This window comes from Prunus avium, chromosome 3 (genome assembly GCF_965620075.1).
Source record: "Prunus avium chromosome 3, drPruAviu1.hap1.1, whole genome shotgun sequence".
Lineage (NCBI taxonomy): Eukaryota > Viridiplantae > Streptophyta > Magnoliopsida > Rosales > Rosaceae > Prunus > Prunus avium.
The window spans coordinates 13,216,587-13,231,625 of NC_142286.1; the positions used below are offsets into that span (position 1 = coordinate 13,216,587).

Sequence of the window (15,039 nt, forward strand, 5' to 3'; positions counted from 1 at the left end):
GACCTTTAATCTCTAACTGTAGTATCCCAAAATGTTCCTAATCATAAGGTTATCAAATGGGCATTGATAAACCGTCAAGATTGGCACATACTATGTATGCTCAATGATGAGGATGGTTGGTCTCAAACCATTTGTGTAGTTGACACTAATACAAGTATGTGGGTGCTCATTAGTGAATGAGTACACTGAACGCGATCAACCGGAGTTCTCGTATGGAGTATTTATCTATATGTCAAACGAGAACTCATAGTTGCAATAATGCAAATTAGTCCTTAGACCTGAGGCATCATGGTTGTCTTGTGATGCGTTATTGATCTTTGATAGCTCACAAAGGCAAGTCGTAAAAGATTTTCCTTATGTGTTATTGGGATCTCTTAATTCATCATAGAGGCATGTGAATGTACAATAAGGAATCTCTACCTTGATAAAGAAAGGAGAATGTTTCAAGATATGATTCAGTGAATCTTCGGCCGAAGTACTTGAACATGATTTAGAAAGTGGTTTTTAATTGTGTTCTATTGAATCATATGAGTTTAATCATATTAGGGGTTTGACATTATCAATCCGTACCCTAACAATATGATTGGAAACATTGTATAAGAGAAGGACCGTATTGCATTGCAATTCCAACTGAATAGGTTCTTCATCTATTCTAATTAGCTTGGGTAGCCATGATATATTGCTAGATGTCACTCTTGGCTTGTGGAAGTCCTAGGACTGATTGTGATCAATCCAAAATAAAGGAAGAATTAAAAAGGGGTTTTAATTCCAGTTGGTTAGAAAGAGTTCTAATGTTTTCCCACTGCCTTGCTAAATTAGAACCTAATGGATCGCACACCTTAAATGGTTAACTTTGAGTAATACAAATGAGAATGAGGAAATCAATTTGATTGATTTGATGTGGATGATTTACTACGTGTAAAAATATATTTGGGCCTCGATAATAGTTAGAGGGAAGCCCAAATGGTTGGGTATCAAGCCCAAGGGCTTAAGACACCTAAATATTATGGTTTAAGTGTCATAAGGCCCAATTTTGGAAGCCCAATGGGGTTTGGCCGAAAATGGTTAAGTGCATGTGTATGGGAATTGTTTCCATAAGCTCATTTGACACACAAACACAATCCAACATCAACCAAAGAGGTTTGGGAGATCAAAGAGAGATAGTTGTGAGTTTTTCAAGAGTGAAACACAATCTTCTTTCAAAGGGGTTTAGATTGAAACCAATCTTGAGAATCTTGTACTAGCATCCTTGTATTCTCAAGATACCTCTTCTCATCTCAAGGTTTCATTGGTGTGGAGACTTAGAGGCCATATACTTTTGTGGCTCACAAGGAGGAGAAAGATCAAGAGGAGATCAACAAAGGAAAATCATCAAGAGAAGACCAAAACACAACTTGGTTCATATAATTGCTTCAAGGGTAATTAGATCTTATCATTTCTCTTGAATTTTCATTTATGAAAAACATATCAATGTTCATGGCTTAAGATACTTGGAAGAAGTTTTGTTTTTGAATTTAAACAACCACCATATTCTTCCGCTGCGATTAATTTGATTAAATGCATGTTTAATATTCAAATGAACTTCTTAAAAATGTTTTAAAACCAACAATTGGTATCAGAGCCATAGGTCATGAACTTGATATGTTTCTAGGGTTTAGAGATGCATATGTGGGTTGTGAATTCATTTAAAAGTATAATAGTTATACTTGATTTATTTTGATTTGATTGAATAAAAATCAAATGGAGTGAAAGGGGTTGTTTGGGATTTTGAATTTCCAGATTTGTGTTTTGATGATTGATGCTCTCTTTGAATGCATATATGTATGTATGAACATTAGAGCATAGTTGCATTAAAACCCCCATGATTTTAACTTCATGAAATATATGATATTAAGAGCATGAGATGGTTAAAATGGAATATGGATTTTTCCGGAAATAGCATGAACATTCATATAAGTTCATATGCATGTTCTTGGTGTTCTTGATGTTCTTGTTATGGGATCTTTTTGATCCATAAGTTAGGTGGCTAATTTTGATGATTGTGTTTAGTGGAATTTTCCACCAAAATAGGTCAAAAGATGATGATGGTGTTTTATTATAAAATTAAAAGTTTTTCAAAAAATGTTTCCACTTAATAAACTTTTACCCACCACTAAAATTAATAAGATTACTTTGGTGAGTGTGTGGGGCTTTCTAGGTATAAATGTTGGTGATTTGATATAAAATGCAAAAGTTGATCAATTTATTCATATCACTAATTATTTTCCTACCACACTAAAATTATTTTTGATTACTTTGGTGAGTGTGGTTGGCCTACCTAGTCACATTCATGATTATTCACCTTGTTGGAATAATCATGATCACCACTTTGTATTATACAAATGTATGCTTTAACCCCACTCCCTAGTGGATCAACTTTGGATCCATTATTAATTGTTGAATGGTTTTGGAACTAATTACTATATATGATAAGTGTAACTATGTCCAAAAGATTTACACAATTACTTTTGCTATTGTAGTAAAACGTTTTCACTCCATGGTAAATTTATTTTGAATATGGTTACCACTTGAATTAAACCCACATATGTATGCAACCCAAGAGCATGTATTTACATTGCTAGTTTAATTGTTTAAAGCGTTTAAATAATTAAAGGATGGTTATGGACTTAGACCAAACAATTGAGCTATGTGATTGGCCGCTTATTGGATATGTATTCATTTTTGATTGGCTATGTAATATTGAAATGGCTTTCATGCCTAATTTATTTGGCTATGTAATATTGAAATGGCTTTCATGCCTAATTTATTTTTATGCGCGCGTAATTAAAATGAATCACCTTCCAAGACCATGATCCAACATGGTGGCTCGTGTTGGATCAACAAGAAAGTCCATAATCATCCTATAAGCCCAATGCAATTTGAATGTTCGGTAATGACAATAATTAACCAATTAGTAGCACCATGTATTCTCGCTATCTTAAGCAAATGGTTTCTAAAATATTTAGTGGGAGTATTATGTGCTACTAATATGTTGCATTGGGAACCATTTAATGAGATTAGATAGGTATTTTTAATAGGATTAAAATTGGATTAAAATGAGACCAATTCAACTACCCTCAAAGCAATATTAAGTTGATAAGCGAAATGGCATTTTGAATGCTATTTTGTGGCCTTCCACCGTGGTAGTCTCTTATTGGGTGGCACATTTACACTTTGTTGTACCTCAGTGAGGCAACATCCAGTACTTGTAACCATCCAAGGGAAGCCTATTACACATACTTGATGTAGTGCGGATAGATAACGAGTGTGGCCAACAAATCGTTAGGTTGAGGTCATGCTTGAAACCCTATACCCACAAGCATGGTGGGAATAACTTAACTAAGACGAACGAAACCAACAAACTGTTAGGTTGAGGTCTAGTTCTCTAGAGGCCATAGTGATGGGTATTCACATGAATGATGTGATTGGATAAGAGTATCCTCTCATTAGTAAGATAGCAATCCAACAAACTGTTAGGTTGAGGAAAACTATATGAAAATGAGACTCCCATCCCCACTAAGAGTTTCAACGGAAACTCTCGGATTTCAAGAGGGATATGAAATTTGCCAAAAATAGTGGGAGCTACCATCATGACTTAAAGACCCTAAGTTTTTGGTAGAAGATTAATCTAAACTAAAATTTGTTTACGTTGTTGCAGAATTTTTCAAATGGCCGTTAAAAACCCAATCTCATCGATACTTAACAATTACATCCTTGATGGCACGAACTATCCGGGTTGGCTTCTCAAAATGAAACTTGTCCTTAAAATGGATGAGATTGATTATGTGTTGACACAAGCCCCACCACATATTGCTCCTGACGAAGAAGCTACTCAGGAAGAAATAACTGCTTATGAGAAGCATGTCAAGGATGATAGTAGAGGTAAATGTTACTTACTAGCATCCATGAATGATGAGCTACTAAAACAACATGAAGATATGGAAGATTGTGCTTCTATATTGCTTCACCTTAATGAGCTTTATGGTGAAGCTACTCGTAGCTTGCGATTCAATACAATATGTGAACTTGTCAACACAAAGATGACAAGAGGGACTCCGGTTAATCAGCATGGTCTCAAGATAATATCATTACTTGAGAAATTAGAAAAATTGGATTGTCCATTTAATGCTGAAGTTCAACAAGATTTTTTTCTTTCGTCCCTCTCATCAGATTTTTCCCAATTTGTTATGAACTATAATATGGGAAAGATGGAAAGTTCTTTATCTGAGCTACTCAATATGGCTATAGTAGCTGAAAAGAATATCTCAAAGGATAAAGGGCTGAAAGGGACAGTTGCGGTGTTTGAAAAGAGTTCTTCCTCCTCTTCCAAATCCAAACCGAAAGGTAAGGATAAGGGAAAGAAGAAGAAAGGTTTTCTAAAACCCAAGGAAAGAAAAATAACAAAGAAAGGCAAGGAACCGAAAGGAACTTGCTTTCACTGTGGAAAGGATGGACATTGGAAGAGAAATTGCAAGGATTACCTCGCAAGCTTAAAGAACAAGCCTTCGGAAGGTAACACTCTTGTTCTTGAATCAGTTTTTACAGTTAATACTTCTACCTGGATAGTTGATTCAGGAGCTAGTCAACATATTTGCAATTGTGTGCAGGGACTAGTAGGAAGTAGAAGACTCGGAAAAGGAGAAATGGTGCTAACTGTGGGTAATGGCACTAAGGTAGCTGCCAAAGCTGTAGGCACCTATCGTCTCAATCTACCTTCTGGGGAGACCCTGAATTTGAATAATTGTTATTTCATTTCTGGTTGTGTAAAGAACTTAATATCTGTCTCTATGCTTTTAAGAGACGGATTTGTTGTTTTGTTTGACAAACTACTTTGTTCTATTTCACATAATAATCGAATTATTGCTTATGCAAATTTGATTGATGGTCTTTTTCATTTAGAAATGAATGGTAGTATTAACTGTATAGATAAAGATGCACCTAGACCTAAAAGGCCTAGAGAAGTGGATAACTCAACTAAATTGTGGCACCTCAAACTTGGACACATTGGCCAAGATAGGATTCACCGGATGGCAAAAGATGGATGCCTTGGATCTTTAGACCCTGCTCCTATGCCTACTTGTGAATCTTGTCTACAAGGTAAAATGACCAAGTCTCCTTTTACAGGAAAAGGAGAAAGAGTTACAGAGTTGTTGGGGTTAATCCACACAGATGTTTGTGGACCTTTGTCTACAAACGCAAGGGGAGGTTATTCATACTTCATTACCTTTACTGATGATCATTCACGGTTCGGGTACTTATACTTAATGAAGCATAAGTCTGAATCTTTTGAAAAGTTTCAGGAATTCAGAAATGAAGTTGAAAACCAAACAGGCAAGAGTATTAAAATCCTTAGATCTGATCGAGGAGGTGAATACTTAAGCACAGAGTTTCTTGATTACCTCAAGGAACATGGCATCTTATCACAATGGACTCCACCAGGGACTCCACAACATAATGGGGTTTCTGAAAGGAGAAATCGAACCTTAATGGATATGGTTCGTTCCATGATGAGCTATACTGATTTACCTATATCCTTTTGGGGATATGCACTTGAAACAGCAATTCATTTGTTAAATAGAGTGCCTTCCAAATCTGTTCCACAAACTCCATACGAAATGTGGTTTGGGAAGAAACCAAGTCTTGGTTATATCAAGATTTGGGGTTGTCCAACATATGTCAAAAGACAAGATGTGGATAAACTAGATGCAAGGTCAGTGAAGTGTAGATTTATCGGGTATCCCAAGGAAACTATGGGATATTACTTCTATCACATCGACGAGCAAAAGGTGTTCGTCGCAAGGTCAGCTACCTTCCTGGAAAGAGAATACGCTCTTGATGGGAAAGGGGGACATGAGATAGAACTCAAGGAATTGTCCAAAGAGCTAGAAATCAACACTGAACTGAATGCAATCCCAGATCCACAAACTGATATGACACAAACTCCGCGTAGTTCAAGTAGGGTTAGAAGAATGCCTGAGAGGTATTACGGTTTCCTTCATGAAAACGAAGGAGAGTTAAATCTCCTAAGTGATTGTAAGGATATTGAAGACCCTTCGAACTACAATGAGGCAATGTCAGACATTGACTCACAGAAATGGCTTGGAGCCATGAAATCCGAAATGGATTCTATGTATACCAACCAAGTCTGGACTCTAGTTGATCCGCCTTCTGGTATTGTACCAATAGGAAATAAATGGATCTTTAAGAGGAAGATAGGCTCAGATGGGAAAATAGAAACCTACAAGGCAAGGCTAGTAGCAAAGGGCTACAAGCAGAGAGAAGGGATTGACTATGAAGAAACCTTCTCTCCTGTTGCTATGACAAAGTCTATTCGGATTTTGCTTGCAATAGCTGCATACCATGATTATGAGATTTGGCAAATGGATGTGAAGACGGCTTTTCTTAATGGCCACCTTCAGGAAGAACTATACATGGATAAACCTGAAGGCTTCATTTCTACAGCTGATAAGCATAAGGTATGCAAGCTACATAAATCCATTTATGGGTTGAAGCAAGCTTCTAGGAGTTGGAACATCCGCTTTGATGAAGTTGTCAAATCGTTTGACTTCATGCAAAACATGGATGACCAATGTGTGTACAAAAAGGTCAGTGGGAGTTCGGTAGTATTCCTAGTGTTGTATGTAGATGACATACTGATTATTGGAAACAATATAGGAATGCTATCTTCAGTGAAGCTGTGGCTCACTAAATCATTCGCAATGAAAGATTTAGGGGAGGCATCTTATATACTTGGTATAAAGATTTATCGTGATAGATCTCAGAGAATAATTGGATTATCTCAATCATTGTATATAGATAAGGTGCTAAAGAGATTTCATATGGAACAATCTAAGAAAGGGTTACTTCCAGTTAGACATGGACTTCACCTTTCTAAGAACATGTGTCCGAAAACTCCTGAAGATATACAGCAGATGAGTAAAATCCCTTATGCATCAGCAATAGGGAGTCTCATGTATGCCATGGTTTGTACAAGACCGGATATCAGTTATGCTGTTAGTATAACAAGTAGATATCAGTCAAACCCAGGATTAGATCATTGGGGAGCCGTTAAGTGTATCCTTAAATACTTACGAAGAACTAAGGATATGTTCCTTATTTATGGAGGAACATCAGAGTTACAAGTGGAAGCGTTTACCGATTCTGATTTCGCATCTGATGTTGATGATCGTAAATCCACATCTGGGTATGTCTTCATTCTGAATGGAGGCGCTGTTAGTTGGAGAAGCTGTAAACAAAGTGTTACGGCTGACTCCACCACTGAAGCTGAGTACATTGCTGCCTCAGAAGCGGCAAAGGAAGCTGTTTGGATGAAAAAGTTCATTACCGAACTAAATGTGGTTCCAACCATAATGTCACCAGTGCCTTTGTACTGTGACAATAATGGGGCGATAGCTCAAGCCAAGGAACCAAGGTCTCATCAGAGATCCAAACACATTGAAAGAAAATTCCACAAGATTCGAGAATTCATTTCGAATGGTGATGTGTGCATCCTAAAGGTTGCATCAGCAGACAACGTAGCAGATCCACTCACTAAGCCTATGTCACAGTCACAACTGGATAGACATACAGAGAAAATGGGTATTAGATACATGGCTAAATGGCTCTAGTGCAAGTGGGAGATTATTAGAAATGTGCCCTAAGAGCCAATACATTTGATGTAATCTCCTTAGAATACATTTCGTATATGATAAATAAAGGGCAATATTATTTTGTTATCTTTTATGTCGTGCAAAGAAACAAAAGTCCAGGGTGTACTAAATAAGAGATAAAGTAATCTAAAGAAGTTTAGATTCGGGAGACCTTTAATCTCTAACTGTAGTATCCCAAAATGTTCCTAATCATAAGGTTATCAAATGGGCATTGATAAACCGTCAAGATTGGCACATACTATGTATGCTCAATGATGAGGATGGTTGGTCTCAAACCATTTGTGTAGTTGACACTAATACAAGTATGTGGGTGCTCATTAGTGAATGAGTACACTGAACGCGATCAACCGGAGTTCTCGTATGGAGTATTTATCTATATGTCAAACGAGAACTCATAGTTGCAATAATGCAAATTAGTCCTTAGACCTGAGGCATCATGGTTGTCTTGTGATGCGTTATTGATCTTTGATAGCTCACAAAGGCAAGTCGTAAAAGATTTTCCTTATGTGTTATTGGGATCTCTTAATTCATCATAGAGGCATGTGAATGTACAATAAGGAATCTCTACCTTGATAAAGAAAGGAGAATGTTTCAAGATATGATTCAGTGAATCTTCGGCCGAAGTACTTGAACATGATTTAGAAAGTGGTTTTTAATTGTGTTCTATTGAATCATATGAGTTTAATCATATTAGGGGTTTGACATTATCAATCCGTACCCTAACAATATGATTGGAAACATTGTATAAGAGAAGGACCGTATTGCATTGCAATTCCAACTGAATAGGTTCTTCATCTATTCTAATTAGCTTGGGTAGCCATGATATATTGCTAGATGTCACTCTTGGCTTGTGGAAGTCCTAGGACTGATTGTGATCAATCCAAAATAAAGGAAGAATTAAAAAGGGGTTTTAATTCCAGTTGGTTAGAAAGAGTTCTAATGTTTTCCCACTGCCTTGCTAAATTAGAACCTAATGGATCGCACACCTTAAATGGTTAACTTTGAGTAATACAAATGAGAATGAGGAAATCAATTTGATTGATTTGATGTGGATGATTTACTACGTGTAAAAATATATTTGGGCCTCGATAATAGTTAGAGGGAAGCCCAAATGGTTGGGTATCAAGCCCAAGGGCTTAAGACACCTAAATATTATGGTTTAAGTGTCATAAGGCCCAATTTTGGAAGCCCAATGGGGTTTGGCCGAAAATGGTTAAGTGCATGTGTATGGGAATTGTTTCCATAAGCTCATTTGACACACAAACACAATCCAACATCAACCAAAGAGGTTTGGGAGATCAAAGAGAGATAGTTGTGAGTTTTTCAAGAGTGAAACACAATCTTCTTTCAAAGGGGTTTAGATTGAAACCAATCTTGAGAATCTTGTACTAGCATCCTTGTATTCTCAAGATACCTCTTCTCATCTCAAGGTTTCATTGGTGTGGAGACTTAGAGGCCATATACTTTTGTGGCTCACAAGGAGGAGAAAGATCAAGAGGAGATCAACAAAGGAAAATCATCAAGAGAAGACCAAAACACAACTTGGTTCATATAATTGCTTCAAGGGTAATTAGATCTTATCATTTCTCTTGAATTTTCATTTATGAAAAACATATCAATGTTCATGGCTTAAGATACTTGGAAGAAGTTTTGTTTTTGAATTTAAACAACCACCATATTCTTCCGCTGCGATTAATTTGATTAAATGCATGTTTAATATTCAAATGAACTTCTTAAAAATGTTTTAAAACCAACACAGATAGCACTCAGCACCACACCCCTCATGTGGAGTCCTTCAGGAGGAAACCTTTGATCGACTTGCATCTTTGGGCTAAAGCGGCTTAATGCCAATGTTGCCAAAATGACAGAGAGCTACTACTACCTTCATACGAAAAATGTGGAGTTGGAGCATGACTGCCGAACCTTGAAGCATAACTAGGAGAATACTCACCCCCAACTGGTCTAGCACAACCTCACCTAAGGTATCGAGCGCACCTGCCGAACCAACTGGTCATCTCCCTTCATAGTGCTCCAATGCAGCCTAGGCCTGACAAAGGCAAAGGCCACCTTCATCCTGAAGTAACCAGGTCACGATCTCTCCAAATTTTAGCAGCAAAGGATCAAACTCATGCCCTAACCAAGATTTACAAAGACTGTAGGGATCGCATCTCGGAGCTTCAGCCAAAGCCCATCCCGATTCCTGTTGATCTTGATGACCCACGAGTTGCTCACCTTGGCCTTCTACCGAAAGATTGGGAACCTTACCATCTTGAGGATTGGGAGCCTTACCATTATGAAGCTTTCGGAGAATGGGAAACTTATGCACCACCACCCCCCTAACACCACAAATCTTCAGCACTCGACACCCTTCCTCATACCAATCCTTCCATGCGACTTCTATTTAAGAAAGTTCGTCGTCTTGAGGATGAGCAATAACGCAGCCATCAACCCCTTTGGATGAAGCCACGTCCTGGCCCCTTCAACCACTTTGCATCGCCTTTTACACGGGTAAGGAAGACCCCCTGACCCACATCCAGTCCTTTCAGTCTATCCTAGGATGCAAGGGTCTTAGTGATGAAGCCATGTGCCTTATTTTTCCCTCCACCCTCACCGGCACTGCTTTGAGCTAGTTTTATCAGCTAAACCCTCAAACCATTAACTCCTTCGACCACCTAAAGTAGACCTTTCTTGACCATTTCATGATTCAGACTGATCGTTTGTATTCCGCGGATCAAGCCCCTTTAGGAGTACGCTGCTTGTTTTAGCCACGAGTATTCCCACCTTCGGTGCATTCAAGAGTGCCCTTCATGAATCCAACTTCCAGTACTTGGTTCACAGCAACCCATGGAACACTTACGCTAAATTAATGAAGTAGGTTGTCATCTATGCCAAAGCCGAATACTTTAACTCCAAGCGTAACTCTGTCGATCACTTACGGACCACCTTCGGCGACCCGCCAAAGACTTTGGCACCCACCGACCCCTTATACCCTCCCTCTCAAGTAATAGCACATAGAAAGCCCAACCATTATGCTCCCACCAATGATACTTAGGGTGGCCAGAATCCCAAAACAAAGGACAGCTATCAGCGACCCTTCAACAACGAGGAACGCAACTGACACTTCAACTGACAGGACCCGACCCAAATTCCACTTTGGAATCCGAGCCGAACCCTGTGCGTGTCCGACACCTGGCAGGTGCCGGACAAAATTGACCTTATTGCCCTTTTTCTCAAAAGTGCTACTAAAAACGGAGTTTGACTTCTGCCGAAATTTCAGCAGAGCCTCCCCTGTAATTAGACCAAACCCAAAGTTACACCTGTCAGAAAAGCAAGGAAAACTGTACACCAACTGCCAGCATGCAAAATAAATACATTCCAACAGTTAAGTATACTTCAAGGGCAATATCAGAGCTCTATACAGAAGACTACAAGTATAAAATAATTATACAAGTCCCTACGTCGTCAAGGGGTGTGGCAGAAGCTGGACTCGGCCCGGTGGTGACTCACTATGCACGCCTACTGCCTGGGGGCGCAAAACATTAAAAAGGGTGAGTGGACCAAAAACAAAGCTTTAGAAACATAGTAGAGAAACATACTAACCCCCACTGTAAAAATCAGTTATAAAACTAAACCATTTCTTATCATACTTGTACTGAAATCAAAGCATACATATTTATATCTATAGATTTAATCACATACTTAAACAAACATTAAATTCTTAAAAGCATAGAAATCACTTTAATCTACCACCTAGGTGTACCCATTTATTAATCCGTCAATTCCATTAGTTTCCGTCAATTCCATCCTCGTGCCACCGAAGCGACACGTCCTAGCAGACCTCGGGAAACACAAAGTCACCCGAGCCGCAATCCTCGCGGGATTCAGGGGACACTTGGTCCATCTGAGCCGCGTTCCTCACACCCACGGTTTGGGCGTCCCCGAAACTCGTGGGGCGGTGTCTAGCATGCTGACCTACCCGAAGGCAACTGGATGTCCGTCGACATCAATATAACCGAAGGCAATCCTTTTATACCGAAGGCAACATATAACTGAAGGCAACCTTTTTATATGCTTGGGTACCTAGGGTGGCTCTTAAGAAAATATAAAGTTCTGAAAAGTAAATAAAGATTTAATTTAATTCTTATTTGCCCTTGAACTCTGCTGCCAATTCATCTGTTAATTATCTAAAAATTATGCTATGCCACAATCTCTAGGCACTCTCAACTCGGCAGCATATAAAACAACGTATAAAACAACAATAAATCAAGCTATTAAAACTTTGGGCAATGAATAACTTATTCAAGATCAAATAATAAGATTAAATTGCATAAATTCATTTATGAAAACAAAAAGGTCCACTCACTGGTGATCTGAGCTAGCCGGACCTTTCGAAGGTCCCTCCTGCGGGTCACCTGGTGCCCGGGTGCCTGTATAGTCATCATAATATTCTATTAATAAATCTGCTCAATAAAATAATAATAAGTTAAAAACCCTCACCCCCGACTCCTAAAGGTGCGTGCATCCTAATAAAGATTGTTCCTTTGCCCACACTAACTTTCCTCTCAGTGGATAAGGTTTAGAAGTAGCTCGGGACTTAAAACGATAAAGTCCCTAAAAGTCAACTCAGGACCCCTTGGGGTCCACGGCCTCAAAACCCGCTCTGAAAAATTGCTAGAGGTTCCCACATACCTAGGACACACGTCCCGAGAGTTTGGTCTCGATCGGACGGTCGGATTTCTCACGATCGCACGATCGGATAACGAATAGTTTTACGTACTCCTAACCTTAGGGTTGGCCTTTTCAGAGTAACCGGGACTCCGATTAACGATCCGTCAAATCCTACACGACCCTGAAACTACCTAGATCAACATACTCCAGTTTGACTAAAATCCAACGGTCTGAACGTATTGAACCCGGAAATCGCACGTTATGCGATATCCGTTCGGGGTTCAAACGTTATCCGAATTAAGATCCGCGAATTGCTACGCGCTCGTGAGGGTACGAGGATCATTCTAGGACCAAGAGTGGTCCCCAATACCTGGCTCGCGTGCCGCCCACGCGCTGGCAGCGCGTGGGTGTGCATAACAATTTCCGGCGGCCGGAAAATCTCCAAAACGCCGGCCCAAACTCCCAGTCTAGGTAAAACACCAAATTTGAAACCACTTTTGTTCTTGGACTAAGGCCAAAAAGTGACCGGAAGTGACTGATTCCGGCATCCTAAGCTCGGCAGAAACTTAACTCGAAAATTAACCTCTTAAACCTCAAAATCTCTCCAATCCTACCCAACCATCAGCTAGAGCATGAAAATCAGTCGAAAAACCATACCTAATTCTTCCGATTTGGTGGCCGGAGGAGGGAGAACGAGAGGCTTGAAATTCGGAGAAAAATCAGCCAATTCCGGGCTGTTTCTGGTGGCTGTGGCGTCGGCGGAGGCAGGAGGATGGTCGGAGCGGCTGTGGGTGCGACGCCGGTCAGGTCTTGGCTGGTCCGGTGAGGTTTGGTGGAGGTGGGTGGTGGCTGGGCTGGTTCGAATGAACAGTAACGGGTAGGGGGTTTTGTGCGAGGAAGAAGAGAAGAGAATGAGGAGAGAGAGAGAGGTAATCAGATTTTAAAAAAATCTGATTTTTCGAAAATTACTTTTTTGTCCCTTTTCAGTATTTTGCTCGTAATTTCTTCGTTACAAGTCCGATTTGAGTCCACTACGTGTCTACGGACTTGTTTCGTCGTGCTCTACGCAACGATTCAAGTAGTTTTCCCAAATTCTTCCCCAGTGAACAAATCAATTTAAAACCTAATAAAATATTCTAAGGGTAGTTTAGTCTTTTTCTTATTAAAATATTAGTTAAATATTGATTAAGAATTGGGTTGTTACAATCTACCCCCCCTATAAAAATTTCGTCCTCGAAATTACATACCTGTCACTCGAAGAGGTAAGGATACTGGGCCCGCATCTGCTCTTCGGGTTCCCAAGTGGCCTCCTCCACGGTGTGACTCCTCCACAACACCTTTACTAGTGGAATCTCTCTGGACCGAAGGACCTGCATCTTCCAGTCCAGGATTTGAACAGGCTGCTCCACGTAACTCAAATCATCCTTCAACTCTATAGGCTGATCCTCCAGTACATGGGATGGGTCTGGAATATATTTCCGGAGCATAGACACGTGGAACACATCATGTAAACGGGAAAGATCTGCTGGCAAGGCAAGTCTGTAAGCTACTGGGCCCACACGCTCCACAATCTCGTATGGTCCAATATAGCGAGGGCTTAGTTTTCCCCGTTTCCCAATTCTCACTACGCCTTTCCAGGGCGACAATTTCAGAAATACCCAGTCACCCACCTCAAACTGAAGATCTTTTCTCCGGTTATCTGCATAACTCTTTTGTCGATCCTGAGCTGCCTTGAGCCTTTCTCTAATTAATTCCACCTGTTTCTTGGTTCTTTCCACATCCTCCGACACCTCGAACCTGTGCTCTCCTACCTCATCCCAATACAAGGGTGTTCTACATTGTTTTCCATACAATGCATCAAATGGAGACATCCCTATGCTCGCTTGAAAGCTGTTATTATAAGCAAACTCCATGAGTGGCAATTTCTCATTCCAGTCACCCCGAAACTGAAATGCACAAGCTCTCAACATATCCTCCAAAGTTTGAATCGTCCTCTCAGACTGACCATCTGTCTGGGGATGAAATGCAGTACTGAACCGCAGCTGGGTCCCAAATGCCTCATGCAACTTCGTCCAAAAACGGGACGTGAACCGAGGATCTCTATCGGAAACAATAGATACTGGTACCCCATGGAGTCTCACTATCTCATCAATAAAAATCTTGGCCAACTTATTCAAAGTATACTTCTCTCTCACCGGCAGAAAGTGAGCTGACTTAGTGAGTCGGTCCACAATAACCCACACTCCGTCATACTTATCCTTTGTCCGAGGAAGTTTAAACACGAAATCCATGGTAATGTGCTCCCACTTCCACACAGGAATCGGAAGGGGTTGCAGCAATCCTGACGGTTTCTGTCGCTCTGCCTTAACCTGTTGACACACCAAGCACTTCCTGACATAATCTGCTATCTGTGTCTTCATGAAAGGCCACCAGTAGTGTTCCCTTAGAGTACGATACATCTTAGTACTGCCAGGGTGCATAGCAAAAGCTGAACAATGAGCCTCTTCAAGAATTTCCCTCTTTAATGCCTCATCATCGGGGACATACAACCTCGTGCCCACCATCAAGGCTCCATCATTCCTCACGGAATAATCCGTCCTGGTGCGATTCTCAACCTCCAATCTCAATGTACAAACTAACGGGTCTTGAGACTGGGCTTCGA

General features: G+C 40.1%; 1 protein-coding gene and 1 long non-coding RNA gene across 3 annotated transcripts; one reads left to right on the forward strand and one right to left on the reverse strand.

The window, feature by feature from the left end:
• Nucleotides 1-754: 754 nt before the first annotated feature.
• Nucleotides 755-4,757, forward strand: LOC148295668 (uncharacterized). Of its 2 annotated transcripts, XM_088249988.1 has the most exons (3): nucleotides 755-1,418; nucleotides 3,698-4,551; nucleotides 4,647-4,757. In XM_088249988.1, exons 2-3 carry the CDS (start codon nucleotides 3,708-3,710, stop codon nucleotides 4,661-4,663), a joined length of 861 nt encoding a protein of 286 aa, XP_088106114.1. In that variant the 5' UTR covers nucleotides 755-1,418; nucleotides 3,698-3,707; the 3' UTR covers nucleotides 4,664-4,757. The 2 variants fall into 2 exon arrangements, with proteins under 2 accessions (XP_088106114.1, XP_088106115.1); XM_088249989.1 differs by lacking the exon at nucleotides 755-1,418 and having other exon boundaries at nucleotides 1,845-4,551.
• Nucleotides 4,758-10,840: 6,083 nt separating this feature from the next.
• LOC148295669 (uncharacterized) lies at nucleotides 10,841-13,259 on the reverse strand. Its single transcript, XR_015834399.1, has 3 exons — nucleotides 13,035-13,259; nucleotides 12,073-12,136; nucleotides 10,841-11,232 (listed from the first exon to the last, which is right to left on the reverse strand). It is a non-coding gene; the product is annotated as an uncharacterized LOC148295669 (long non-coding RNA).
• Nucleotides 13,260-15,039: the final 1,780 nt, after the last annotated feature.

What these genes read in the sequence shown, in the direction of transcription:
- LOC148295668 (XM_088249988.1), top strand. Translation starts at nt 3,708, where the DNA reads ATGGCCGTTAAAAACCCAATCTCATCGATACTTAACAATTACATCCTT.